At 51.6% G+C, this 26227-nt stretch overlaps 2 protein-coding genes and 1 non-coding gene across 3 annotated transcripts in view; 2 read left to right on the forward strand and 1 right to left on the reverse strand.

Moving 5' to 3' along the window:
• The first annotated feature begins 461 nt into the window (after positions 1-461).
• LOC120375389 (zinc finger protein 620-like) lies at positions 462-12738 on the forward strand. The gene is made up of 5 exons (XM_039496008.1): positions 462-507; positions 1436-1482; positions 5737-5863; positions 10904-10954; positions 12710-12738. The coding sequence occupies exons 1-5, from the start codon at positions 462-464 to the stop codon at positions 12736-12738; spliced, it is 300 nt and encodes a 99-aa protein (XP_039351942.1).
• Positions 12739-13205: 467 nt separating this feature from the next.
• The window catches only part of LOC120375390 (zinc finger protein 420-like), a 141169-nt gene continuing 128147 nt past the window's right edge, over positions 13206-26227 (forward strand). The window contains exon 1 of the mRNA XM_039496009.1: positions 13206-13566. Within this exon, the coding sequence (XP_039351943.1) occupies positions 13206-13566 (361 nt within the window). The remainder of the gene's footprint in view (positions 13567-26227) is intronic.
• TRNAT-UGU lies at positions 25406-25479 on the reverse strand. Its single transcript has one exon. It is a non-coding gene; the product is annotated as a tRNA-Thr (tRNA).

Below are 26227 nucleotides of genomic sequence, written 5' to 3' on the forward strand. Positions count from 1 at the left end.
ATCCCCTGGGCAGGGCAGAGAAGCAGCTTTAATTAAGGTCACATCCCAGCACAGAGCCCCTGCTGGGGGAGCAGCAGCTGCTAAGCCTGGTCTCCCAGATCACAATGGAGGCTGCAGCGTCTGACCCAGGAATCTGAATCCCAGTATCCTGAGCAGAGAGGGACAGAGCGTTTGAGCAGCTTCCCTCCTTTAGCTCTCTGGGGAGGGCAGCTAGTGAGAGCCCCTCCTCACAGGGAGAACTGCTGATCTCAGTCGCCTCACTGTGCATCTGGAGTCACTCCTTGTCTTTCCATGCAGTGACTCTGGATTAACAATGTTCTCAATGAAACCAGGTTTCAGAAAGAAGGAGTCCAGAACGCTGTGGAAGAGACCATTGTGCGGCATTTGTAGCCCCCTTCCCACCTGCCGCAACCCCCAGATCTAGGACAAGGACGTGGGGGTGGGGGGGATGAATAGTCCCAATGGAACTGGAAGTTCCTGCCGTTTTCAAGAGCAGAAAAAAGCAAAGTCTGTGATTTCAGCTGACAGTGTTTGGTAAGTGGATAGAAAGTTATCAGGGTGAGTGGGCCTGGCTGGGGGCTGCCTGGCCGCGCTTGGAGCCAGGATAGTGGCACAAACTGATCCGGGAGCAGGATCAGGGTTAGTAGCAGCCCCCAGACACCCCCCAGTACCCAGAGCCCAGACCCCACAGCCGGGGCCCCAGACACCCCCACAGCCCCAGCCAGGGACCTGCCAGATCTTCCCTGGCCCCCAGTCCCCAGAGCCCCTGGCCAGGGCCCCAGACACCCCCAGAGCCCCCCCAGCCCCAGGGGGAGCTGGACACTGGCGAAGGGGAGAGAAAATGGGGCACAATCGGGGGCAGGGAACTTCTCTGGGGTGGGGAGGGGGTCACCCTGGGGCTGCTCGTGGCTCTAGGGAGAAAGGGGCAGGGGTCCCCACGGGGCAGCGGTAAATCCGAGGGGTCTCAGCCCCCTTTCTCTCCCCGCTCCCCGGGGTCACTGGCTCCCGGCCATGTCCGGGCTGCACCGACACTTCCCCGCCCCTTTCCCAGCCCCGGGACCCCCGCTCGGCCCCGCCCCGGGCTCGCGCCGGCACCTGGAGGCTGCAGCTCCGCAGCGGGGGCGGGGCCGGGCCGGGCACGGGGGGGTTAATGAAGGTCTCTCCCGCCGCGATCTGCGCATGCCCAGAGCCCCAGCGGCACAAACCTCCGGCCCGGGAGAGGCTCCAACGGCCCCGCACGAGCCAGGCAGAACCGCAGCGCCCCGCGCGCGTTCGCGCTCCGGCTCCGGCTCCGCCTCCCTCGCTGATGTCACTTCCGCTCCAGGGAGAGCCCGGAACTACATCTCCCAGCCTGCCCCGGGGCGCGCCCGCCCTCCCCAGCCCAGGTGAGGGAGGGGTCAGGAGCTGGAACTGCGCATGCTCCGTGCGAGCCCCGCTGGGGGCGGGAGAACAAAGCTGCTGCTGCCGCCTCCGTGTGAGCCGGTGAGTGAGAGACCCGGGGGGGGCGGGCACGTGACTCTGCCCCGGGGAACCCGGGAGAAGCCGCGGAGCCGCCTCGGCCCCGGCAGCAGCTGCGATGGGGGGGGCCGAAGCCGGAGTTGCGGGGGGGGAAGGTCGGTGGGACGCGCGGGGCGGGGCGGGGCGGGGGGGGGGTTGAAATTCCCGGCGGGCGCAGAAGGTCGGTGGGACGCGGGGGGGCGGGGGGTTAATTGGCTCCTGTCCCTGTTGGCGCCTCTCGCCCCCCCCGGCACAGAGTCTCTCCGGTTCTGCCCCGTTTCTCTCCCGGGGTCTCGCTCGGGCTGTAACATCCGGGGAGATTCGCCCCCCCCGATCCGCGCTCCCGGCTCCCCAAAGCCCCCGGCCCGACCAAGCGTCTCGGTGCGGGGCCGAGTCCCGGTGTGCGAAGCTGCAGCCACCTCTGGGGGGCAGGGCCGGCTTTAGGCCAATTCAACCAATTCCCCCGAATCGGGCCCCGCGCCTAAGCCCTGCCAGTGCGCTGTACCGGGGTAGCCCAGCTTCCCCAAGGGGCAATTTAAAGGGCCTGGGGCTCCCAGCAGGCCCTTTAAATTGCCACCAGAGCCCCACTGCTGGAGCCCTGGGGGCTATTTAAAAAGTCTGGGGCTCCCCTTGCTTCTACTGCCCCAGCCCTTTAAATAGCCCCTGGAACCCCACCGCTTCCCCAGGGCTCCTGTGGCTATTTAAAGGGCCGGGGCTGTAGAAGCAGGGGAGCCCCAGGCCCTTTAAATAGCCCCCGAACCCCGGGCTGCTGCTGCTGCTACCCTGGTGGGGGAGGGAGGAGGAGGCACTTACCGTACAGGGTGGGCTGTACCCCCTGTACCCAAACCCCCTGCCCGCACCAGCCCCGCACCCCCTGCCCTGCCTGCAGCCAGCCCCTGCCCACACTCCTCTGTCTCCAGCCCTGCCAACCCTTGCCACACCCCCCTGCGGCCCTGCCTGAAGCCAGCCAGCCCCACACACCCCGTCTCCAGCCAGCCCCGCACCCCTTGCCCTGCCTGCAGCCAGACCCTACTTCCAGTCAGCCCCTGCCCTGCCTCCAGCCAGCCCCATGTCCACTGGTGCCCTGCAGTTCCCAGGGCAGTAACCCTGCACACCTGCTTCAATGAGGGGGGCAGGGAGCAGCTGGGACCCACACATGTGCAAACCCTAGGGTGACCAGACAGCAAGTGTGAAAAATTGGAACAGGGGTGAGGGGTAATAGGATCCTATATAAGAAAAAGACCCCCAAATTGGGACTGTCCCTATAAAATGGGGACATCTGGTCACCCTAGCACACCCCCAGGGAGTGGTGGGGACCCACACATGTGAAACATTTCTAGTTCATGCCCATCTTTTAAAAAAAGAACTTTAGGTAGGGTTAACATACAGCCATATTTTCCCAGACATGTCCAGCTTTTTGGTTCTTAAATCGCCATCTGGGAGGAATTTTTAAAAATACGGACGTATGGTAACCCTATTGGTACAAAAAATACATACTGTGGCACATCCCTTAAAGCAGAACTTTTTACAGGGAACCGGTTGCTAAGAAATGAAAGGCTTTTTTTTTACATGTTTTTTTTTTTTTAGTCATCCCTGCCGGGGCCCCGCCGAAAATGTTCGAATTGGGCCCCGCACTTCCTAAAGCCGGCCCTGCTGGGGGGGATCCCGGGTGGCCAGTATTGGCTCGTGACGGGCCATGGACCTTTCCTGCCCCCCAGGCCGCCCAGCCCCCGGGGCTCCCCCTGCCCGTGCGACTGGCCAGCGGGGGGCGGTGATCACTCTCCATCCACTGCCAGGTGATCCTGTTCCTGGGGGGGTGTCTGTGTGGGGCGATGGCAGCTGGAGCTGAAGGGGGATTGTGGTGGGGGGAGGCCTCTGGGTGGCTGGGCAGGGGGTACCCGTGTCAGGTTGGTGGGGTCTGGAGGTTTGGGGTTTCAGGGGTTGTTGTGATGTGCCCAGCCCTGAGGCTGTGGGTCCCGGAGGTGGGTATCGCTGGGGGCCTGGTGGCTGCAGAACAGCCGGGGTGGGCGTCTCTTGGGGAAGCGGGTCAGGGGGTTAGAGGGAGCCTGGTGCTGTGCCAGGGGCTCTGTCTGGGCTTCCCCCACTCGCTCCGGTTGGGATCCCCGGCACTAGGTCAGGGGATGCCAGGCAAGCAGAGTGAGGGGTCCCGCTGGGGGGAGGAGGGGGCTCCAGGTGAATGGCATGGCAGATCCCACTGGAGGTCAGGTGGGGGAATCCCAGGTGGGCAGTGAGGCACTGAGTTTCCAGTGGGGTGTCCTCTTGGGGGTGGGGGTGTCCCTGGCTCCTGGGGGCTCTTGGTGGGAGGAACCCTCTGGTATTCCTAACCTGGCAGTCATGGTCTGGTGGGGGTTCCCTGCCCGGTGGGGCTTTAATGGGTATCTGGGGCCCTGGCCAGGGACTGGGAGCTGGGTCCCAGGGAATATCTGGTGGGCCCCTGGCTGGGGTGGGGGAGGTGTCTGGGCCCCCGGCTGTGGGGTCTGGGGACTGCTCCTGAATTCGCTCCTTCTCTCTGATCGACTTGTTCCAGAATCCCCCGGCCAGGCCCAGTCACCGTGATAACTTTCTATCCACTTATCAAACACTGTCAGGTGAAATCACAGATTTTGCTTTTCTCCCTTCTTGAAAACTGCAGGAACTTCTACTTCCCTTGGGAAAATTCGTGCCCCCCCCCAACCCCCTCCACCTCCTTGTCCTAGATCTAGGGGTGAAGGAGGTGGGAAGGGGGTCAGCATTGCTGCACAATGGTCTCTTCCACAGCGTTCTGGACTCATTCTTTCTGAAATCTGGTTTCATTGAGACCATGATAATCCACAATCACTGCATGGAAAGACAAGGAGTGACTCTGGATGGACAGTGAGGCAAATGAGAGTCTCCCTGTGAGGAGGGGCTCTCGTTAGCTGCTCTCCCCAGAGAGCTAAAGGAGGGAAGCTGCTCAAACGCTCTGTCCCTCTCTGCTCAGGATATTGGGGTTCAGCTTCCTGGGTCAGATGCTGCAGCCTCCATTGTGATCTGGGAGACCAGGCTTAGCAGCTGCTGCTCCCCCAGTGGGGTTCTGTGCTGGGAAGTGACCTTAATTTGAGCTGCTTCTCTGCCTGGCCCAGGGGATGACTTTCTCCAGCTGGTCCTAGCCCCCTAGGGTAGCTCTGTTAGTACTAAATTCTGGGCCAGAGACTCCAGGTAACTGGAAGAAATGAAGGGAAAATGCTGGGGTCTGGCATTAAAATGACTCTACACAAATAGTCCCCCCAGTCATTTCTCCTCCCATTAGCAATTGCAGGAGCAAATCCAGCCATGGTGGAGCAAACAACCCAGGACTGGGACTTTCCTATCAGACGGGCAGGGAGAGGGGACAGGGAAAAGGAGATAGAAAGTGAGATTGAAAGGGGCAATGGGAGAGAAGAGGTTTGAAAGAGATTTCCAGATCTCTAATCTGCCCAGGCAGGTGTATTACTGCACCCTGGGTAGAGTCACTTTCCTGTGGACAAGATGAGGCTCAGACAGAGGAAAAGCCAGTTCCTGACTCCATCTCCCTCCTGCTGGGGTGTGGCTGCCGTGGGGTCAGTGTCCGAGGGAATCGTTGAAAGTGACTCCTTTGGTTCTACTCTTTTCTAGCCTTGCGTTCAGAGACTTAGTTATGGGATGGGGGGAGGGAGAAGGGAGGTTAAAATGTCTCTGTTGCTTAGCCTGGCAGGAGGGGCAAACCTGCTGGGAGTTGTTTAATAAGTGGCCTAGATTCTGGGAACAGACCCATGAGGTTCAGTGGTGGAAATGCCCTAATTTTTTAACAGAAAATAACCTACATGGGGCTAGGAAAACTGACCAGATTCATAGCGCTGGAGCCTAACCAGCGGCTGCTGTGAGATATGAAGGGGACACTCACGAGTCAGGTTTAGGGGAGATTCCCTCCCTTCATATCCAGCTCCTCACAATGAGGAGGGGGTTGGGCTTCCTACCACGGAGCTCTCCCTGGACCCTGCTAGGGGCTCCATCTCCTGTATCAGTCTGTGGCTAGTAGGGGAGTGATGGATCTGCTGGGAGAGAAAAGGGGCTTTCTCTTTATCCCCTTTCCCTGGTGTTTTCTGGCTGCTCTGGGTGGGGTGGGGTGAGATTCTGTTGACTGCAATCCACCCAGAGCTTCTGTTTGGCTCCTGTCCCCCACGAACAGTGGGGCTGTGAGTGGGGCAGCAGGTACAGAGTGCTGGACTCTTGCTCTTTCAGGGGCCGGTGACCTTCGAGGAGGTGGCTGTGTATTTCACCAGTGAAGTGGGGGCTCTTCTGGACCCCACTCGGAGAGCCCTCTACTGGGATGTCATGCAGGAGAACTATGAGAATGTGACCTCGCTGGGTAAGGATTCCCGTCCCCTCGGTTCTTGGAAGGGGAAATGAAGAGAGATGGTTCATGCCACCCCCCAGTGCCATCCCTGCTCTGCCCTGTCCCAGCAGCACCCCAATATGCCAGTGACACACACACTGCCAGAGACCCTCCCCTGCTGCAGAACACTTTGGGAACAGCACAGGAGCTGTATCGCACAGTGTCAAATAGCTCCTGTTCGCATAAGTAAAACTGGGGGCTAGGTCCAGCATAACCAACAGAAGCTTCCCACCCCAGACCTTCTCTCAAACCCTGAGTCTTCTTTACCCAGACCCCAATGTGCTTGGGGTGTAACAGGCAGGCTGCAGGAGTCAGAGCTGCCGGTCCAGGGTTACTTATCACACGGACACTCAGTGCATCCTTGACTGCTGGCTGGGGGTATCCAGACAGGGGAGCTCCAGCTGCAGAACACTGAATCTCACCCAGGATTGCAGATGACACAACTCCTCACTGCTCTGGATCGCACCCCAGCATGTGAAAATGGCCTAGGTTGGTAGTGAAACTTCCTGAGACATGGAGAGTCTTGCTCCCCTATCACTGTGTGTAATAGCCACAATCTCTCTTCTCTTCTGGCTCTATTCCTTAAGTCACATGACCTGATTCTTATTTTTCACATTCTGCTTTTCCAGACTAATTAGAGCCCTTGCTCCTGAATTATAGCTTCTAATTTCCCAGTGTTCTCCACACCCAGGGATTTTCCTGCTCCCTCCCATTACCCTGGACTCGCTAGATTCCCTGGTAGATAAGAATGGCCATGCTGGGTCAGACCAAAAGTCCCTCTAGCCCAGTACCCTGTCTTCTGACAGTGGCCAATGCCAGGTGTCCCGGGAGAATGAACAGAACAGGGAATCATCAAATGATGAATCTCCTGTCACTCATTCCCAGCTTATGGCAAACAGAGGCTAGGGACACCATCCCTGCCTATCCTAGCTAATAGCCATTGATGGACCTGTCCTCCATGAATTTATCATATTATTATTATTATTTTATTTATTTCTTGAACCCTGTTATAGTCTTGGCCTTCACAACATCCTTTGTTAAAGAATTGCAGAGGTTGACTGTGCGTTGTGTGAAGAAATAATTCATTTTGTTTGTGTTATACCTGCTGCCTGTTAGTTTCATTTGGTGACCCCTAGTCCCAGTAAAACTCCCCTCCAACATTCCCAGATCAATCTGCCACACCCTATTGTGTCATGTCTTTCCCCCCTTCGAGACTGAACTGAGTGGGATCACTCTCACCAGTGACCTGGGGAAGTTCAGTGCCACCTCTCTGGGACAACACATCCACTATCATGTTGGCACTCCCCTTCCTATGGACCATGTCCATATCATAATCTTGCAGGAGCAGGCTCCACCTCAGGAGCTCGACATTGGCTCCTTTCATCTGGTGTAGCCAGGTCAGGAGAGAGTGGTCTGTGTACACGGTGAAGTGTCGCCCAAATAGATATGGCTCTAGTTTCTTAAGGGCCCACACCCCAGCCACGCATTCCTTCTCGATAATCATTTAGTTTTGCTCCCGGGGTAGGAATTTCTTGCTCAGGTGCACAGTGGGGTACATCTCCCCCTTTTCATCATCCTGCATTAACACTGCCTCCAGTCCCGTGTCTGAGGCATTGGTGAACACCATAAAGGGCTTGTCAAAGTCTGAGTTTGCTAGAGCTGGGCCACTGACCAGAGCCTCCTTCAGCGCCCGGAGAGCCGTCTGGCACTCCTTGGTCCAGACCACTTTGTCTGGCTTCCCCTTCTTGCATAGCTCAGTGATGGTGGCGGCTATGGCTGCTGGGGTCACGGTGCCCTCGGTATTTGCTGGGCTCCCCCTAGCCCTTTCCCTAGGAATAGGTAGGAGGGGTCCTGGGATGTCCTCGGCAGCCGTCTGACCACTCCCAGATGGGACAGATACTGGTGCCTGCCCTTCATCTGCGGGCTGCTTCCCTCAGAGACAGGGACAGGCTCTTCCGACTGATCCTCCTCCTCCAGCTGGGCAATCGGCTGTTCTTTGGTGAGCCTCCCAATGCACAGCCACCTTTGCCTGCACAGCTCGACTTGGTCGCTCTTAAGGCGCTTCTTATACATCTTCCCGCTGACCATTCACAGGCCTGTGTGCTCTCAGCTCCCCACGGTTTCCAGAAGGAACCACTAGTGTGCCAGCCCTTTTCCTGGTCACCACCTCTCTTCCAGGGTCAAGCCACAGATGACTCCGCCCCGAGCCTGCTCACCACAATCCCCAGGGGGACCCCATTACTGCAACAGTCCTTCTCGCTGGTCACACACTCCCAGGGGTTAAGCATAGCTCCTCTGCCCACCAAAACCGCTCCTCTCTGAATCTTCAGCACACCGGTCCCCATCAATCCCCCTTCGTTTTACTACTCACCAGTCACTTACTGCGGGAAGCGCCATCCACGGGGTGCAGTACATCCCACCACTGCCACCAGTTGTCACGGAGTATGGGGGAGTCAGAGCCCTGCACCCTCACTTCCTTTCATTCACCGTGACTCTCAGCCAGACAGTAAACCAGAAGGTTTATTAGATGACAGGAACACAGTCCCAAACAGAGCTTGTAGGTACAGCCAGGACCCCTCAGTCAGGTCCCTTGGGGGTGGGGGGGAGGCAGGGAGTTTAGACCCCAGCCTTGGGGTTCCCTCTGCTTCCCCAGACTGCTCCAAACTGAAAACCCCCTCCAGCAATCTCAGCCAGTCTTCCCCCGGCTCCTCCTCCAGCCTTTGTCCAGATTCCTGCCCCAACCCCCATCCTGGCTCAGGTATCATCCCTCAAGTGAAGTCATCCCCTGCTATCCCATCCCTAATGCAGACAGTCCCAGTAAAACTCCCCTGCGACATTCCCAGGTCAATCTGCCCCCCTCCTTACTGTGTCACAGCCTGTGTCCTGAGAACTCCAAGGCTTTTCCATGCCATGTGCTGTGAAGCTTGTGTTTGGGATACAAGAAGTAGAAGCTACAAGGCCAAAGGAATATAAAGGGCAGCTGCATCATCTCCATTTTGTCTTCAAACCCTCTGGAGCAACTTTTCTACAAATGGAAGCCTTGAACATAAGAACAGCTGTACCGGGTCAGACCAAAGGTCCATCTAGCCCAGTATCTGTCTGCCGACAGGGGCCAATGCCAGGTGCCCCTGAGGGAGTGAACCTAACAGGCAATGATCAAGTGATCTCTCTCCTGCCATCCATCTCCATCCTCTGACGAACAGAGGCTAGGGACACCATTCTTACCCATCCTGGCTAATAGCCATTTATGGACTTAGCCTCCATGAATTTATCCAGTCCCCTTTTAAACATTGTTATAGTCCTAGCCTTCACAACCTCCTCAGGTAAGGAGTTCCACAAGTTGACTGTGCGCTGCGTGAAGAAGAACTTCCTTTTATTTGTTTTAAACCTGCTGCCTATTAATTTCATTTGGTGACCCCTAGTTCTTGTATTATGGGAATAAGTAAATAACTTTTCCTTATCCACTTTCTCAACATCACTCATGATTTTATATACCGCTATCATAGCCCCCGTTAGTCTCCTCTTTTCCAAGCTGAAGAGTCTTAGCCTCTTTAATCTTTTCTCATATGCAGGGGCGGCTCTATAAATTACGGCGCCCCAAGCAGGGCGGCGCGGTTCGCCACCCTTCCCCAGTCCCGCGGCCGGGGCAGAAGTGTCTGCGGCGGGTGCGCTGGTTTGCGGCTCCGGTGGAGCATCTGCAGGCATGCCTGCGGGAGCTCCGTCTGAGCCGCGGGACCAGCACGCCCGCTGCAGTCATGCCTGCGGGAGCTCAAGCGGAGCTGCGGGAAGAGGGGACCCTCCGCAGTCATGCCTGCGGGAGCTCAAGCGGAGCCGCGGGAAGAGGGGACCCTCCGCAGTCATGCCTGCGGCAGGTCCGCTCATCCCGGGCTCCGGTGGACCTCCCGCAGGCATGACTGCGGAAGGTCCGCCGGAGCCAAATGCCGCCCTGCCCCGACAATGCCGTCCCACACGCCTGCTTGGCGCGCTGGGGTCTGGAGCCGGCCCTGCTCATATGGGACCCTCTCCAAACACCTAATCATGTTAGTTGCCCTTTTCGGAACCTTTTCTAGTGCTAGAATATCTTTTTGAGGTGAGGAGACCACATCTGTACACAGTATTCAAGATGTGAGTGTACCATGGAGTTATATAAGGGCAATAATATATTCTCAGTCTTATTCTCTATCCCCTTTTTAATGATTCCTAACATCCTGTTTGCTTTTTTGACCACCTCTGCACACTGCGTGGACATCTTCAGAGAACTATCCACAATGACTCCAAGATCTTTTTCCTGACTCGTTGTAGCTAAATTAGCCCCCATCATGTTGTATGTATAGTTGGGGTTATTTTTTCCAATGTGCATTACTTTACATTTCTCCACAGAACAAAGGACTGAATGACCCATCCAAACTGTGGATATGTTCCAGATGGACTTTCAAGCCAGCAACTCACCAATACTGCTAAGAACCTGATATATAGATTTCAGAATGTATCTGACTCCTTTCCCATTTAACAACTCCCTTTTTTTTCTTTCTTTTATAATAAATCTTTAATTTAGATGCTAAAGGACTGGCAGAGAACGTGGTATTTTGTGTAAGATCCAAACCTATACTAACCTGGTGATGTGGCTGACCCTTTGGGGTCAGAAGATCATTTTGTTTATGTGAGCAGAGTTTTTAAATAACCTCTCACTGTACTGGACCTAGGTGCTGATTGGGAGTCAGAGAAGTGCAATGCAATAAAGGGGGCTGGGTGATTTCTTTTTTCAGCTTCTCGATAACCAGTGTGGGTGATCAGAAGCACAGTTTGTGACTGGTCAGTGAGTTTAACTTCAGCGTTAACCACCAGTTTTAGGAGCATCTCCCTTTTTGAGCCTGCCCTGACCCTGGCATTTTCAGTGAGGACTGTCCCAGGCACACCAGCTCACACTAAGCACTGAAGTTAAATTAATAGATTTATTTTTATGACAAAGTTATGAAATCAAGTGAACTCCTTTATTTTCTTTCATCTGAGCAGGGTTTCCAGTTTCCCAACCTGATGTGATCTCCCAGCTGGAACAAGGGGAAGAGCCATGGGTCCCAGACCTCCAGGGTTCAGAGGAAAGAGAGATCCTGAGAGCTCCCTGCACAGATGAGGAAACATTAAACCAACTCAGAATCTGTAAGTGCCTGAAGGAAACATCTGGGAACCCCTACAAAGACCTTGGGAGCTCTGTCGGTTCATTCTTGTCCCTAGCAGGGGTCATATCCTCAGGGTAAATTAGCTCATGGTCTCCTGTAGATCAGGCCTACACAACATGCGGCCCACGTGGGCTCACTGTGCGGCCCGCGGGGGGTGAGTAGTTGTGTGGGCAGGCAGTTGCGGGTCGGGGGCGGGGGTGCAGGTGAGCCAGTAGCGGGGGAGGGAGGCTAAGGAGGCGAGCTGCGAGTTGGTGGCTGACCTGTTCTACTGATCTGGTCTGACTCCCATCCCCTCTCCAAGGGTTGCAGCCGTCTGGAGGTGCTGCCTTCCACGCCTTCCTCATTCATTCAACAGGGCAACTGATTACAAAGTGGGGGGAAGAGCTCATTCTACTTCTAGCAAAAAGACATTTTTCTTTTACCTTAATTATACTACCTTAGGGGCCTGCTATAACATATTACCAAGGTTCAATACTCCTGTTTCGGTGGGGCAGCGCTGGGGAAGGAGGGTTTGTTTCCATGGGGCGGGCGGTGCTGGGGAGGGGGAGTATTTCGGGGGGCTGGGCGGCGCTGGGGGATGTTGTGTTTCGGGGGGGCTTGGTGCTGGAGGGGAGTCGGTGGGGCTGGGGGGGTTTGGCCCTCAGCTGTTTTCTTTGGAGTAATATGGCCCTCGCTGCTTTACGAGTGGTGCAGGCCTGCTGTAGATCCTAGTAGACACCAGGCAGTAGCTTCTTCCCTTCCCCCTGCGAATTTGGATGGGATGTGAAGGCCAAATTGATCCCCTCCTCTCTCTTACTTGTGTTATGCTTAAGCACATAGGATCTTTTTCAGGGGAAAAGGCAATACACTGCGTTTATTGAAGATACAGCAATTAGCATATGCATTCAATTACACCACACACATACATTGCCCTGCCGGTCGATGTTACAGTTACCAGCCAGAGTCCAGATCAGTCTTGTGGCCAGCTAGGTTGATCACATGTAGGAGGAGCTGGGTTCTGTTGGCTGCAGCATGATTCTCTGGGGAAGTCTTGGTAGGATGAACCCAAAGTTTCATGGCAAGGCACCCTGTGTCTATAGGGATTTTCCTTCATTGTGACCAATGAGTTTTGCACCGTCATGCTGTAATTAATTGTTGTTTGACGAGTGTTTGTTTTCTTAAATTGTCCTTCTCATCCTTTATCTTGTTCTTTCATCAAGTCCCTCAGGCAGTTCTCCCAGGCTGGTTGTGATCAGAGCTGTCTGGTCCCCATTGATAGGTGCCTGTCTCATCTTTAGAATCATCAGATGAGATTGCAGTAGGAGTGTGCTGCAGCCTCCTGGGGCCCTTGCATCTGTCTTCGGTTCCTCCCTTGTACATCTGGTTCAGTGATGGCCTTCACACTTATCTCTTCATACCTACATTTCTCATTCACACACAAAACAATTCATTTACACACAACATTTTGAACAGGAACATCAAATTGCAACGCAAAAGAAAACAACCATGGCATTCTTTTACTTATTTTAAAATGCTAAACCTACAACAAATTGGTGACCCGCAAAGGTCTGTTACTGCCTTGAAATCAGTCCAGACACGGATCCTGGCTGATGTACCTCTACCCATTGGCCCATTAGGCCATTCCTTTCTGTTATTCAAAAAGGGTGGCTGACGAATATGATCAAATCCTAAACCAATACATTTAATACATGCTACATTCTTATTCTGTATCCTTCATTCTAAATTATATAAAATACAAACATAAAATCCCACCACTACATTTGGGGGAAGAGTTTGGGGGAGTTCAGTTCCTGATTTTTATTTGACCTCTCTCCAGCTCTTGTGTTGGTTTGGCCTTCCCCTTTCCATCCCTGTCTGAGGTTTCTGTCTCTATCACAGCAGGTGACGCAATGGTATGTGAGAAAGAGGAGCAGAATTCTCAGCAGGGAAATGTTGAGCAAGTGGCTAAACACAGAGAATTATCACAGAGATCGAAAAGGAATGTGTCCTGGAGTCATGAGCCGGGAAACTCCTGTGAGATTCAGCACAGACCAGAAAGAGAGCAGGGAAACCAGCCAGGGAAGAAAGCGGGTAAATTTATTTCCTGTTGGGGAACAGAGAAGGGCCTCAAGGAAACCACAACCCAGCAGGAAATCCTCATGGGAAAGAGAAAAAACACATGCACTGAATGTGGGAAAAACTTCATTCACAGATCAAGCCTTTCTGTTCATCTGAGAATCCACACAGGGGAGAGGCCCTACGAATGCTGTGAGTGTGGGAAATGCTTCACTAGCAGCTCCTACCTTTCTAAACATCAGAGAATCCACACAGGGGACAGGCCCTACGAATGCAGAGAGTGTGGGAAAAGATTCACTCGCAGATCAGGCCTTTTTCAACATCACAGAATCCACACAGGGGAGAGGCCCTATGAATGCAGTGAGTGTGGGAAAAACTTCATTCACAGATCAGCTCTTTCTGTTCATCAGAGAATCCACACAGGGGAGAGACCCTATAAATGCAGTGAGTGTGGGAAAAGCGTCATTCGCAGATCAGCCCTCTGTGAACATCAGCGAATCCACACACGGGAGAGGCCCTATGAATGCGGTGAGTGTGGGAAAACCTTCTCTTGGCACTCAGCCCATGTTAGCCATCAGAGAATCTGCAAGGGAGATCAATGCCATAAAAACCTCTAGAGCAGGGGTTGGCAGGCTTTCAGAAGCGGTGTGCCGAGTCTTCATTTATTCACTCTGATTTAAGGTTTCGCGTGCCGGTAATACATTTTGATGTTTTTTAGAAGGTCTCTCTCTACAAGTCTCTATATTATATAACTAAACTAGTGTTGTATTGTAAAATAAACAAGGTTTTCAAAATGTTTAAGAAGCTTCATTTAAAATTAAATTAACATGTTGATCTGACGCCACCGGCCCGCTCAGCCCGTTGCTGGTCTGGGGTTCTGTTCACCTAGGCTGGCAATGGGCTGAGCGGGGCCTGCGACCAGGACCCCAGCTGGGAAGAGTCTGGAAGCCGGGACCCCAGACCGGCAGTGGCTGAGCGGCTCAGCCCACTGCCGCTCAGGGGTTCCATCCGCTGGCTCCTGCCAGCCGGGATCCCGGCTGCCGGACCCGCTCAGCCCACTGCCAGTGTGGGGTCCCGGCCCTGCCCACATACAGTGGGTACCTACCTTCTCCCTGGTTCTGGCCCATTCTCCTCCTCTCTCTGCACTGAGCACAGGGCTGGGGGTGAAGGGTCTGGCCAGGAGCTTGAATGTGGTTGGGGGCTCTGGGTTGGGGCAGGAGTTTTGGCTGTGGGGGCACTTACCTGGGGAGCTCCCATTTGCGTGAGGGGTGCAGGTGGGAATGTGTGCGGAGGGGTGCAGGAGCTCCCGTTTGGTGCTGGGGGTGGGGGTGAGGATGTGCGGGGTGCATGGGATGTGGGCAGGCTGGGTATGTGTGGGGGTGCCAGAGTCAGGGCTGGGGTCGTGGAGGGGTGAAGGAGTCAACAGGGGGCTGGGTGGTACAGGGCTCAGGGCAGGGGCCTGGGCAGGGTGTGGGGGTGCAAGGCTCAGGGCGGGGGGTGGGGTCAGGGCTCCAGGCAGAGGGCTGAGTGACGGCCCCCCCCGAACCCCCATCCCCCACTGCTCCTTGTCCCAACTACCTCCTCCTGGGACCCCACTCCCTATCTAAGCTCCCTGCCCCATGTCCCCTCACTGCCCCCCTAGGACCCTACCCCCTACCTGTCCCCTGACTGCCCCAACCCTTATCCACACCCCCGCACCCAGACAGAACCCCCCAGACTCCCATGCCTATCTAACCGCTCCCCGCCCCCTGACAGGACCCCCAGAACTCTGGATCCATACACCCCCCCCAGCTCCTTGTTCTCTGACCCCCACCCTAACTGTGCCCCCAGGACCCTGTTCCTGACTGCCCTGTCTCCTATCCACCCCCACCCCTAACAGACCCCGGCTCTCCCATGCCCTCCACCCCCCTGCTCCCTTACTGCCCCCTCCAGAGACCCCACCCCAACCAGTCCCCAGGATCCCACCCCATCCAACCTACCCTGCTCCCTGTCTCCTGATTGCCCCCGCTTACCCCCAACCCCTCCAGCCCCAGACCCCTTACCATGAGGCTTCCTGCTCATTCGAGCCCTGCCGCTGCCGCGCAGCCCCGCCCCACCCCACCCCGCCCCTCAAAGTGCTGCGCGCAAGGCGGCAGGGCGCCGGATGAGCGGGGAGCATCTTTCACTCCCCGCAAAGCCAAACGCTGCCCCGCGGGAGTGCGGAGCCCCAGCCCCCAGAGCGCTGTGCAGGGGAGGGGCCAGCGGGTTGCCGTGCCGGCAGGATTTTTAATGGCACACTGGAGTCCCGGCAGGCCTTGACACGCGTGCCAGTGGTTGCCGACCCCTGCTCCAGCCCAACCTTCTGCTGATGCACCTCAACGCACGGCTATAAAGGGTTTGAAGCTTTCACTGCTTAAGTTCCAGGACCCTGAGGGATTTCAGCTCCCCTTTGTCCAGAGGAAACCTTCACCCCACTCCCAGCCAGGTTCTTGTCCATGGATCACTGTAGGGGGCTGGGTCCCTGTTTGTCTAGTCTCTCTATCTAGGACAAGCCAGGGCGCCTCTACAGGAATCCATGGCACACCCACATCTTGAACACTGCGTGCAGATGTGGTCACCCCCCCGATAAAAGATATATTGTAATTGGAAAAGGTTCAGAAAAGGGCAACAAAAATGATTAGGAGTATGGAGCAGCTTTCATATGACGAGTGATTAATAAGACTGAGACTTTTCATCTTAGAAAAGAGATGATAGAGTCTATAAAACAATGATTGGGTTGGAGAAAGTAAACAAGGAAGTGTTATTTACTCCTCTAGGCACAAGAACTAGGGGTCACCAAATGAAACGAAGAGGCAGCAGGTTTAAACCAAACAAAAGGAAATATTTCTTCACATAACAGGCAGTCAACCTGTGGAACCCTGGGGCACCTAGGATCGGCCACTGTAAGAAGACAGGCTACTAGGCTAGATGGACCGTTGATCTGACCCAGTGTGGCCATTCTTATGTTGGGTACTTATGAACTGGGGTGTATGAGCACCAGGGCCCTCTGTGGAGCTGCCCTTCTCCTATGCTCTCATGTTTCGCTGGCTCCAGCCTTTTTTTCTATTCAGCATCAGCATCATTGTAAACAAGCTGCCCTCACCTCCTGTCCCCTCCAAGAACCAGTGTCCCCTGTCTTGTGTAAATCACTGACCTCCCTCAGCACTGACTGCCCCTCCATGGCCTTGTCCCTCCCTCTGTGCTGATGGGACCCTTCTCTCCAGTCCTTCCTCCTCAAGCAGCTCAGTGGGTGGGAATCTTAGAGTCACCCTGGTGCTTTAGGAGCAGAAACCCCCACAGAGCTTCCATGCAATTGGCACTTTGCCATCACTGCTCAGGACTGTAACCTGTGCAGGGAGACTGGCTGGGCCACATGCCAACTGGGCATGAGCAAAGCAGCAGGGGTGAAAGGCAAATGTAGGGAGTGAACCCAGGGCCTTATACATGTGAATCAGGCACTGTACCACTGAGCCACATCCCCAAACAGGCCTTCTTTGCTGACTGTTACGCTCAGAGCCTGCCTCTTTCCAACGCATCCAGTGGCTTATAAGCTTCATGGGAAACCTTTTCCCCCCAGTCATGCTCTCGTGCAGGTTGCTGGTTCTTAGGGGTCACTTTGCAGCAGGGCCAGATTTGATGTGTGGGGCGGAGAGAGTGTGCGCGCCCTGGACTCAAGGTTAGCTCAAAAAAAAAAAAAGGCAAGGGAAAAACTGCTGGCTGGGAGCTAAATATGCAGGACAATGGGTTGGGATTCTTCTCCGCTCAGATTTGTTATGTAGCTGGCAGTCTCCCAAATGATGGTCTGTTCCTTCCCTCAAAATGCCGGCTAAGCCTCTCCTTTTCAATTTAAAGCTCCATGAAAGGAAAAAAATAATGAGGAAGAAAGCATAGATGCTATGGATGTAGTTAAGAAAGGCCTTGGAGAGATAAAAGACCAAAGGAAGGAAAGTATCAACGTTTCTGCCTGGTTTTAAACCAGGGATCTTTTGCAAGTTAGGCAAATGTGATAACCACTACACTACAGAAACCAGCTGCTGTCAATTCTGGGGCCCTTTTCTAAGGCTTTCTCAGTAGCTGCTACACCAGTTGATTTGCCTTTGAAGAACAGGGAAACAAAGGGCACCAAGAACTTATGTTTTTTGGATGAGCCAAGAAAAGGGAGCAGCATTGTCCCCCTCGGGCAGCCCCTGTTCAATTCCAGGTCAGAAAGCAAAACTCTTCTGCAAGAATATCCAAAAAATATTGTGTTTCACTTTACTTCAGAAGTACAGTTGTGTGGCAATTAAATGATGACCCTAAAGTTTCATAAAAGCAAAGAACATTAAAGAAAATAGTGTGGGAAATACGGATGTATCTGAGAAAATAGCTTGGAAGGAAGGAAGACAAAAATTGATGGGTCAAGAGAACAGGCCCTGTTTCCCCCTGGTTTGGAGCTTCTCTCACAACTACTGGAATAGCAAAGCTAAGCAAATGGGGCTCTATTGTTGCACAGGAGATTGAAGTGAGGCTATTTTCTTCAGATAGAATTAAATGGTCATGTCAGGAGTGGGATTTGAAACCACATCTCAATGCAGAGACCAGAACACCCAAGAGATAGAGAAAAAAGAGCCTTAAAACTGGCACTTTAGACCAGTCCACCATCCTGCTGCTACAAAAAGACATAACTTATCAACCCTAGTTTTCATTAATAATTGATGAACTCTTTAGGGAGGTCGAGGTGGCACATCTCTTTCAACTCCTAGAGACCTTCTACAGCACAGCTGAATTTTAGACACACTCACCCGGACCTAAAGTTACACGTTTCCTGGAGCTCCATGAGTTCTGTGGTGTTGTAATCTCCCTGCTCGCATTTTAAGTGAACAAAAGATGGGTGCTGGCATTCTGAGACAGTAATGGTGAACCTCAAAATCCTGCCCTGGGGGCCAGACAGTTAAGCAACCAGCACCCACAACCTCTACCATGATAGCATCCTGTCTAGGAACAACTCACTGATCAATAGCTGGGGTGTGAAATCCTCATTTCTTTGTTGTTCTATCACTGTAGTCCCCACTTTCCTATTGCTTGTCTGTATAATCTCTGTCTGGTGCTCTGATTCTTTCTGTCTGCTTTATAATTAATTTGTTGAGTGTAAACCAATTAAGGTGGTGGGGTATAACTGGTTAGATAATCATGTTACACTATGTTAGGATTGGTTAGTTACATTTCAGTAAAATGCTTGGTTAAGGTATAGCTAAGCAGAACTCCAGTTTTACTATATAGTCTGCAGTCAGTCAGGAAGTAAGGAGGGGAATGGGGCTGGGGGTAGGGGAATTGGAATTATGTTTTGCTAAGGGGGGGATTAGGAACAGGGAAGGGGAACAGGGACACAGGCAAAGCTCTGTGGTGTCAGAGCTGGGAAGGGGGACACTGAGGAAGGAAATTGGAATCATTGCTTGCTGGAAGTTGACCCCAATAAACATTGAATTGTTTTCACCTTTGAGCTTTGTGCATTGCTGCTCTCTGGTCACGCGAGAAGGACCAGGGAATGGGAGGGTGATGGGATAAACCCTCTAACAAGGACGTCTTTCAGGGTGTGAAAACCCCCAGAACCAGTATAATTAAGCTGACCTAAGCCGTGGTTAGATAGTGCTAAATGAAAGGAAAGATTGTTCTGCCAATGCAGCTATTACAGGGATGGAAAACCCCTCCCCTCACTGTAGCAACTGTCTTCTCCACAGTGCTAGAGCAGCATTTGAAGTGTAGACAGCCTCAGAGTGAGACCAGATTTGGCTCTGTGGATGCTCAGGCACTAAGACAACAGTAATGACAATATACTAATGCATCTGTAGCTGGCAGGATTTGAACCTGCGTGGAGAGACCCCAGTCAATTTCTAGTCCATTGCCTTAACCAGGGGTAGTTGATTATTTTATCAAGAGCCAAATTTCTTGGTCAAGGTCTAGTCAATGTCTAGACACCAGAGAAAATAATAAGAAGTATATAGAAAGATTTTGCAGTCACTATGGCAATAATCTGGCACATCAGAAAAAGTCAGGCTAATAAACAGGGACAAGTTTTTAAAGTGCTTGTACACAAATGCCAGAAGTCTAAATAATAAGATGGGTGAACTAGAGTGCCTTGTGATAAAGGAGGATATTGATATAATAGGCATCAGAGAAACCTGGTGGACTGAGAGCAATCAATGGGACACAATCATTCCGGGGTACAAAATATATCGGAAGGACAGAACAGGCCGTGCAGGGGGAGGAGTGGCACTATATGTTAAAGAAAGTGTAGATTCAAATGAAGTAAAAATCTTAAGCGAATCCACAGGTTCCATAGAGTCTCTCTGGATAGAAATTTCATGCTCTAGTAAAAATATAACAGTAGGGATCTATTATCGACCACCTGACCAGGACAGTAATAGTGATGATGAAATGCTAAGGGAAATTAGAGAGGCTATCAAAATTAAGAACCCAATAATAGTGGGGATTTCAATTATCCCCATATTGACTGGGAACATTTCACTTCAGGACGAAATGCAGAGATAAAATTTCTTGATACTTTAAATGACTGCTTCATGGAGCAGCTGGTACGGAACCCACAAGGAGAGGCGACTCTAGATTTAATCCTGAGTGGAGCGCAGGAGCTGGTCCAAGAGATAACTATAGCAGGACCGCTTGGAAATAGTGACCATAATACAATAGCATTCAACATCCCTGTGGTGGGAAGAACATCTCAACTGCCCAACACTGTGGCCTTTAATTTCAAAAGGGGGCACTATACAAAAATGAGGGGGTTAGTTAGACAAAAGTTAAAAGGTACAGTGACTAAAGTGAAATCCCTGCAAGTTGCGTGGGCCCTTTTTAAAGACACCATAATAGAGGCCCAACTTCAATGTATACCCCAAATTAAGAAAAACAGTAAAAGAACTAAAAAAGAGCCACCGTGGCTTAACAACCATGTAAAAGAAGCAGCGAGAGATAAAAAGACTTCCTTTAAAAAGTGGAAGTCAAATCCCAGTGAGGCAAATAGAAAGGAGCACAAACACTGCCAACTTAAGTGCAAGAGTGTAATAAGAAAAGCCAAAGAGCAGTTTGAAGAACGGCTAGCCAAAAACTCCAAAGGTAATAACAAAATGTTTTTTAAGTACATCAGAAGCAGGAAGCCTGCTAAACAACCAGTGGGGCCCCTTGACGATGAAAATTCAAAAGGAGCGCTTAAAGATGATAAAGTCATTGCGGAGAAACTAAATGGATTCTTTGCTTCAGTCTTCACGGCTGAGGATGTTAGGGAGATTCCCAGACCTGAGCTGGCTTTTGTAGGTGACAAATCTGAGGAACTGTCACAGATTGAAGTGTTACTAGAGGAGGTTTTGGAATTAATTGATAAACTCAACATTAACAAGTCACCGGGACCAGATGGCATTCACCCAAGAGTTCTGAAAGAACTCAAATGTGAAGTTGCGGAACTATTAACCAAGGTTTGTAACCTGTCCTTTAAATCGGCTTCGGGACCCAATGACTGGAAGTTAGCTAATGTAACGCCAATATTTAAAAAGGGCTCTAGGGGTGATCCTGGCAATTACAGACCGGTAAGTCTAACGTCGGTACCGGGCAAATTAGTTGAAACAATAGTAAAGAATAAAATTGTCAGACACATAGAAAAACATAAACTCTTGAGCAATAGTCAACATGGTTTCTGTAAAGGGAAATCGTGTCTTACTAATCTATTAGAGTTCTTTGAAGGGTCAACAAACATGTGGACAAGGGGATCCGGTGGACATAGTGTACTTAGATTTCCAGAAAGCCTTTGACAAGGTCCTCACCAAAGGCTCTTACGTAAATTAAGCTGTCATGGGATAAAGGAAAGGTCCTTTCATGGATTGAGAACTGGTTAAAGGACAGGGAACAAAGGGTAGGAATTAATGGTAAATTCTCAGAATGGAGAGGGGTAACTAGTGGTGTTCCCCAAGGGTCAGTCCTAGGACCAATCCTATTCAATTTATTCATAAATGATCTGGAGAAAGGGATAAACAGTGAGGTGGCAAAGTTTGCAGATGACACCAAACTACTCAAGATAGTTAAGACCAAAGCAGATTGTGAAGAACTTCAAAAAGATCTCACAAAACTAAGTGATTGGGCAACAAAATGGCAAATGAAATTTAATGTGGATAAATGTAAAGTAATGCACATTGGAAAAAATAACCCCAACTATACATACAACATGATGGGGGCTAATTTAGCTACAACGAGTCAGGAAAAAGATCTTGGCGTTATCGTGGATAGTTCTCTGAAGATGTCCACGCAGTGTGCAGAGGCGGTCAAAAAAGCAAACAGGATGTTGGGAATCATTAAAAAGGGGATAGAGAATAAGACTGAGAATATTTTATTGCCCTTATATAAATCCATGGTACGCCCACATCTCGAATACTGTGTACAGATGTGGTCTCCTCACCTCAAAAAAGATATTCTAGCACTAGAAAAGGTTCAGAAAAGAGCAACTAAAATGATTAGGTGTTTAGAGAGGGTCCCATATGAGGAAAGATTAAAGAGGCTAGGACTCTTCAGTTTGGAAAAGAGGAGACTAAGGGGGGACATGATAGAGGTATATAAAATCATGAGTGATGTTGAGAAAGTGGATAAGGAGAAGTTATTTACTTATTCCCATAATACAAGAACTAGGGGTCACCAAATGAAATTAATAGGCAGCAGGTTTAAAACAAATAAAAGGAAGTTCTTCTTCACGCAGCGCACAGTCAACTTGTGGAACTCCTTACCTGAGGAGGTTGTGAAGGCTAGGACTATAACAATGTTTAAAAGGGGACTGGATAAATTCATGGTGGCTAAGTCCATAAATGGCTATTAGCCAGGATGGGTAAGAATGGTGTCCCCATCCTCTGTTCGTCAGAGGATGGAGATGGATGGCAGGAGAGAGATCACTTGATCATTGCCTGTTAGGTTCACTCCCTCAGGGGCACCTGGCATTGGCCACTGTCGGTAGACAGATACTGGGCTAGATGGACCTTTGGTCTGACCCGGTACGGCCTTTCTTATGTTCTTATGTTCTTATATGGGCATAACTATGATGACTGTTTCATGTTTCACTCTATATATTTGGCACCACTGCCTTTCCCTTTATTCTTGTAGTTTACCAAGGGTAAAACTAAATATCTCTTCAGATACCAGGGAGTGTTTATGTTCATTCCTGCGAGCTACACAGGGGTTTGATGTATCTGCTTTCAATCCTCCAGCTCTGCCGGGACAAGTAACATTTCAGGCTGTCACTGAACTGAAGAGGGGAGATCATTTTTTGACAGGTTACGCCTCCTCTTAAAAGTGTTTGTCTGGCTGGCAGCCCTGGTTCCCAAGTCTCTCCTGAGGGAAGAAAGTTTCTGTGCAAAATACTAAAACTTTTAACAGAGAGGAGGGAAAGGCGATGGCCACATGATGGGGCCAGTATGTACCACAACATGGTTCTTTTATGTGGGATGACTGAACACTGACTGATCTCCACTCCCTTGGATTTGCAGAGATGTTTAGTTTTGCACTTGGGAACCTGTAAGGCTGAAGCAATGTTATGGATGGTGACACTACGATTGAAGGGTTATTTAATGTTGTAGAAATTGTTAAAAACACTTGGCTTAAACTGGAACTGCCTGTTATTAAAGGCTGGTTTCCCCACATCAGTTCCATAAGCTCTGCTAGAGACACCCTGGGTTCTCTCCTGCCTCAGTGGGAACTGGAGGGAATCGTCCCCTGCTGCCCTTGGCTCCAGGCTGGTTTTTCTGGGGAGGGGACGTGGAATTGATTTGTTTGCTGTTGAGAAGGGAGCCAGGCCAGTTCTCAGGGAACGAGAACTCCCAGCATCTTCCCAGCCCAGCCCAGGCTGCTGCCCTGTCCCAGCCTCTGTTCCCCTGGGTGCCCTGCGCGTTTGACTCTAGAGCAGGCCGGGAGCAGCAGCTGAGGCAGAGGACAGCCTGGGCCGGGCAGATGCTAGGAGCAGAGCACCAGAGGCCTCTACTGGTTCCCTCCTCAGCAGCAAACAATCAGTCCCCACCCGCACCCTGGGACAGCAGCCTGGAGCCAAGGGCAGTGCCCAGTGGGGGTTTCTCTTTTTTCTCTTCCTGGGGTGAGCAGGGACCTGGGGGTGTTTCTAGCAGGGCAGTTGGAACTGAATTGGGAACCAGCTTTTAATAACAGGCAGCTCAAGTTCAGACTCATTTTGTTACAATTTTCTTTATAATGTAAAATAATTCAAAAGTAAACAGGCAGGAATGATTGGAACTCTTTTCTCCCGGGCATAGAAAGAAACGGCTTTTGGGCTTTTCATGATCCCGGAGTCAGGTTCATTCACTGTGCAGAATCAATGTGCTCAGAAGCCTGTTGTGTTTCATTTCTTAGGTTCTGCTGCCATCGTGTGGCCATTTCCTTCCCCTCCTTTCTGTCCAAAGCGCAGAGCCCAGTTCCTCCAGGGGGAGAAGGACATCTTTCTTCTTTCCTTCCTCAACAGCCCCCTTCCTTGGAGAGCCCTTTGCTGGGGTCTGGGTGGGGAACAGCCGTTTCTGAGATTAATTTCACACCATATTTGGTGTTGATATATAGATTTTACAGCCAGACTAGATCACTAGGTACCTCTGCTCTGACCTGAGTCATAACAGAATCCAGAGAATTTCACCCAGTTACTCCTCCTACACCCACCCCAAGATCTTCTGGCTGAACGAGGAGGGTTCATTCAGAAAGTCATCGTGTTTGGATGTAAAGGTGGGAAATGATGGGGAAATTGGCCCCTCTTTCAAGTTTAAATGTTGTAACTTCTACATCTAGACTGGGGTGGCCAATCTGAGCCAATGTAACTGCCAAACATGCACCTTTGTATGCAACTGCTGAGTCAGTTGTGACCCTTCCTCTCATTGTCATTATCCCTGTGAAATGATGATGGTGATGGACACTTGGCTCGATATCCCAGAGTGCCCTGGACGTCTACAGGCTGCATTAGCCAATCCAACCATTCGGCACTTGCAGATGGGCACCTCTGTATTGTGCCTGAGTCTTGTACAGCTATGAAAGGCTGGTAGATGCCAATATTTTTTCATCTTTTTAACCAGCACTAATACCAGGCCGGGCCAGGGCTGGGAAGAGAGAGAGAGCAGCAGGTTTCTCCTATTGTTTCCTGCTCGCTTTTTCTTGACTAGCTTCACCACTGCACCAACTTGCACTTTTCCTGTGTGAGCCTGGCTAGCTCAGTTGGCAGCACATCAGACTTTTAATCTGAGGGTCCAGGGTTCAAGTCCCTGGTCAGGGGATAAACTTCTCACTATGATTGTAAAAATCTGACTTTCTGGAGTCTTCTTTGGTGTTACTCTTTCTCTTCACCATTTTGCCTTTCTTAAGAAGGGCCTTTGTGTGGGGGGGATTGAAGGAGCACCTTCCTGACATCCCTCTGTCCTCACAGGCTGGAGGAATAAAGGCCTCTGGGCATAGAGCATGTTCCTCCCCTGCACACACACACACACACAAACACACCAGAATATTCCTAAGGAATTAGAATCACCTGCTGCCTTCCCCTTTCCTGCTGGATCCTCAAACGAGGATGCTCTTCAGCCCAAACCCATGTCCCCTCTTTTCCCAGTGCCCCTCAGACCCAACCCTCAGTCCCTCCTATGCTCACTGCTCCTCACTCCCAACCAGAGCCTGCTCCTCTTCACCCTTCTCCTCTGTCCCAACCCACAGGCCCCCCCTCCTCACGCTGCTCCTCAATCCCAACCCACGGCTCCCTCCTTCCCTCCAGCAGCAGGTGCTTCAGACCCCTCAGGAAGATTTTCTTGCAAGGTTTCGTGTATGAGTCTGCATGTGGATTTTACAGTGTGTTGGAAATAGGTTGGGTTGCTTGCCGAAATGATCACTGGTGGCTGGTGTTGGATTCCCAGTCTCCTTGTTATTGAGGCAGGAGAAACAAAGGGTTGTTATCTTTGATATGTGAATCAAGGACTCAACCCTGGGTGCAAACTAAATGAGCTGCCCACAGATTCTGGCAGCCACAATGAGCATTTGGTGCGAGAGCTCAGACCTGTCCCTGTCCCAGAGGGAGGGGGTCATCTGCGAGGGGACTGGACCTCTGACCTATCAGCTCTTAACTCCCAAACTTTCAGTAACTCTATTATCAGTGCCAGTGAGTGTTATTTAAACCATAAGAAAAACCACACTGGGCTGGACCAAAGGCCCATCTAGCTCTGAACCTTGTCTTCTGACAGTAGCCAATAACAGGTACCCCAACATCCAGCCAACAAGGCACCACTGGGAGTTGAACCCAGCATCTCCTGTTTACAAAACAGGTACTTTAACCAGCTAAACCATGGTGCCTGCTTGTGGCTAAAGTACAGTGTCTGCTCACACCTGACTCCCTGTATCCGCACCTGGGCCCCACAAAGCAGAGGAGCTCTGTGTGTGTGCGTGCGTGTGTGTGTGTGAGAGAGAGAGAGAGTGTGTGTGTGTCTTTGGCCAGGTCTGCACTACAAAGTTATTTCAGCAGAATTATATTGCTCAGGTGTGTGAAAAACACACAACGCTCTCTCGGTCGGTAGCTTGTGGCTGGTGCACACACTGCAATGCCACGTCTGGCAACAAAACTGCCCTGTTTTGGTGACAAAATAAAACCACTTCGATGAGAAGCCTAAAGCTTTTTGCAGCAAACTTAAAGTGACAGAGTGTCAGTGTAGACGCTGCTATTCATTATATCACCATAACTGGCCTCCTCCAGTATCCCACAATGCCCGCCGTGAACTCGCCTGCCCTGCATTCCTGCTACAGAGCCATGGGCCCCTCCCCTTTCATCGCTCTGGGAAGTTCTGACAGCTGAGCCTGCTGCTCTGCTCCGGCAGCCAGGAGCAAATCACTGCCGTGGATGCTGCTCTCTCCCGCCCTGCGAACACAGAGCCGGCGGCGGGAACTTCCTTACATGGGGGGCCACTGGCATCTGAACTGTGACACCCCCAGGACACCCCTTCCCTCGAGGAGGCTCTTACCTTCTAAACAGGGACGGATGTTTTCTAGTAAAATCACTAAAAGGGAAGGAGAAAACTCGAAAGAGGTTCCTACTGGCGCTCACGTC

This window comes from Mauremys reevesii, linkage group 12 (genome assembly GCF_016161935.1).
Source record: "Mauremys reevesii isolate NIE-2019 linkage group 12, ASM1616193v1, whole genome shotgun sequence".
NCBI lineage: Eukaryota > Metazoa > Chordata > Testudines > Geoemydidae > Mauremys > Mauremys reevesii.

What these genes read in the sequence shown, in the direction of transcription:
- LOC120375389 (XM_039496008.1), top strand. Translation starts at nt 462, where the DNA reads ATGGAACTGGAAGTTCCTGCCGTTTTCAAGAGCAGAAAAAAGCAAA. An exon ending in CAAGAGCAGAAAAAAGCAAA is followed by an intron (nt 508 to 1,435) that starts GTCTGTGATTTC and finishes GTGCGAGCCCCG; the next exon opens with CTGGGGGCGGGAGAACAAAG. An exon ending in TGCCGCCTCCGTGTGAGCCG is followed by an intron (nt 1,483 to 5,736) that starts GTGAGTGAGAGA and finishes TTGCTCTTTCAG; the next exon opens with GGGCCGGTGACCTTCGAGGA.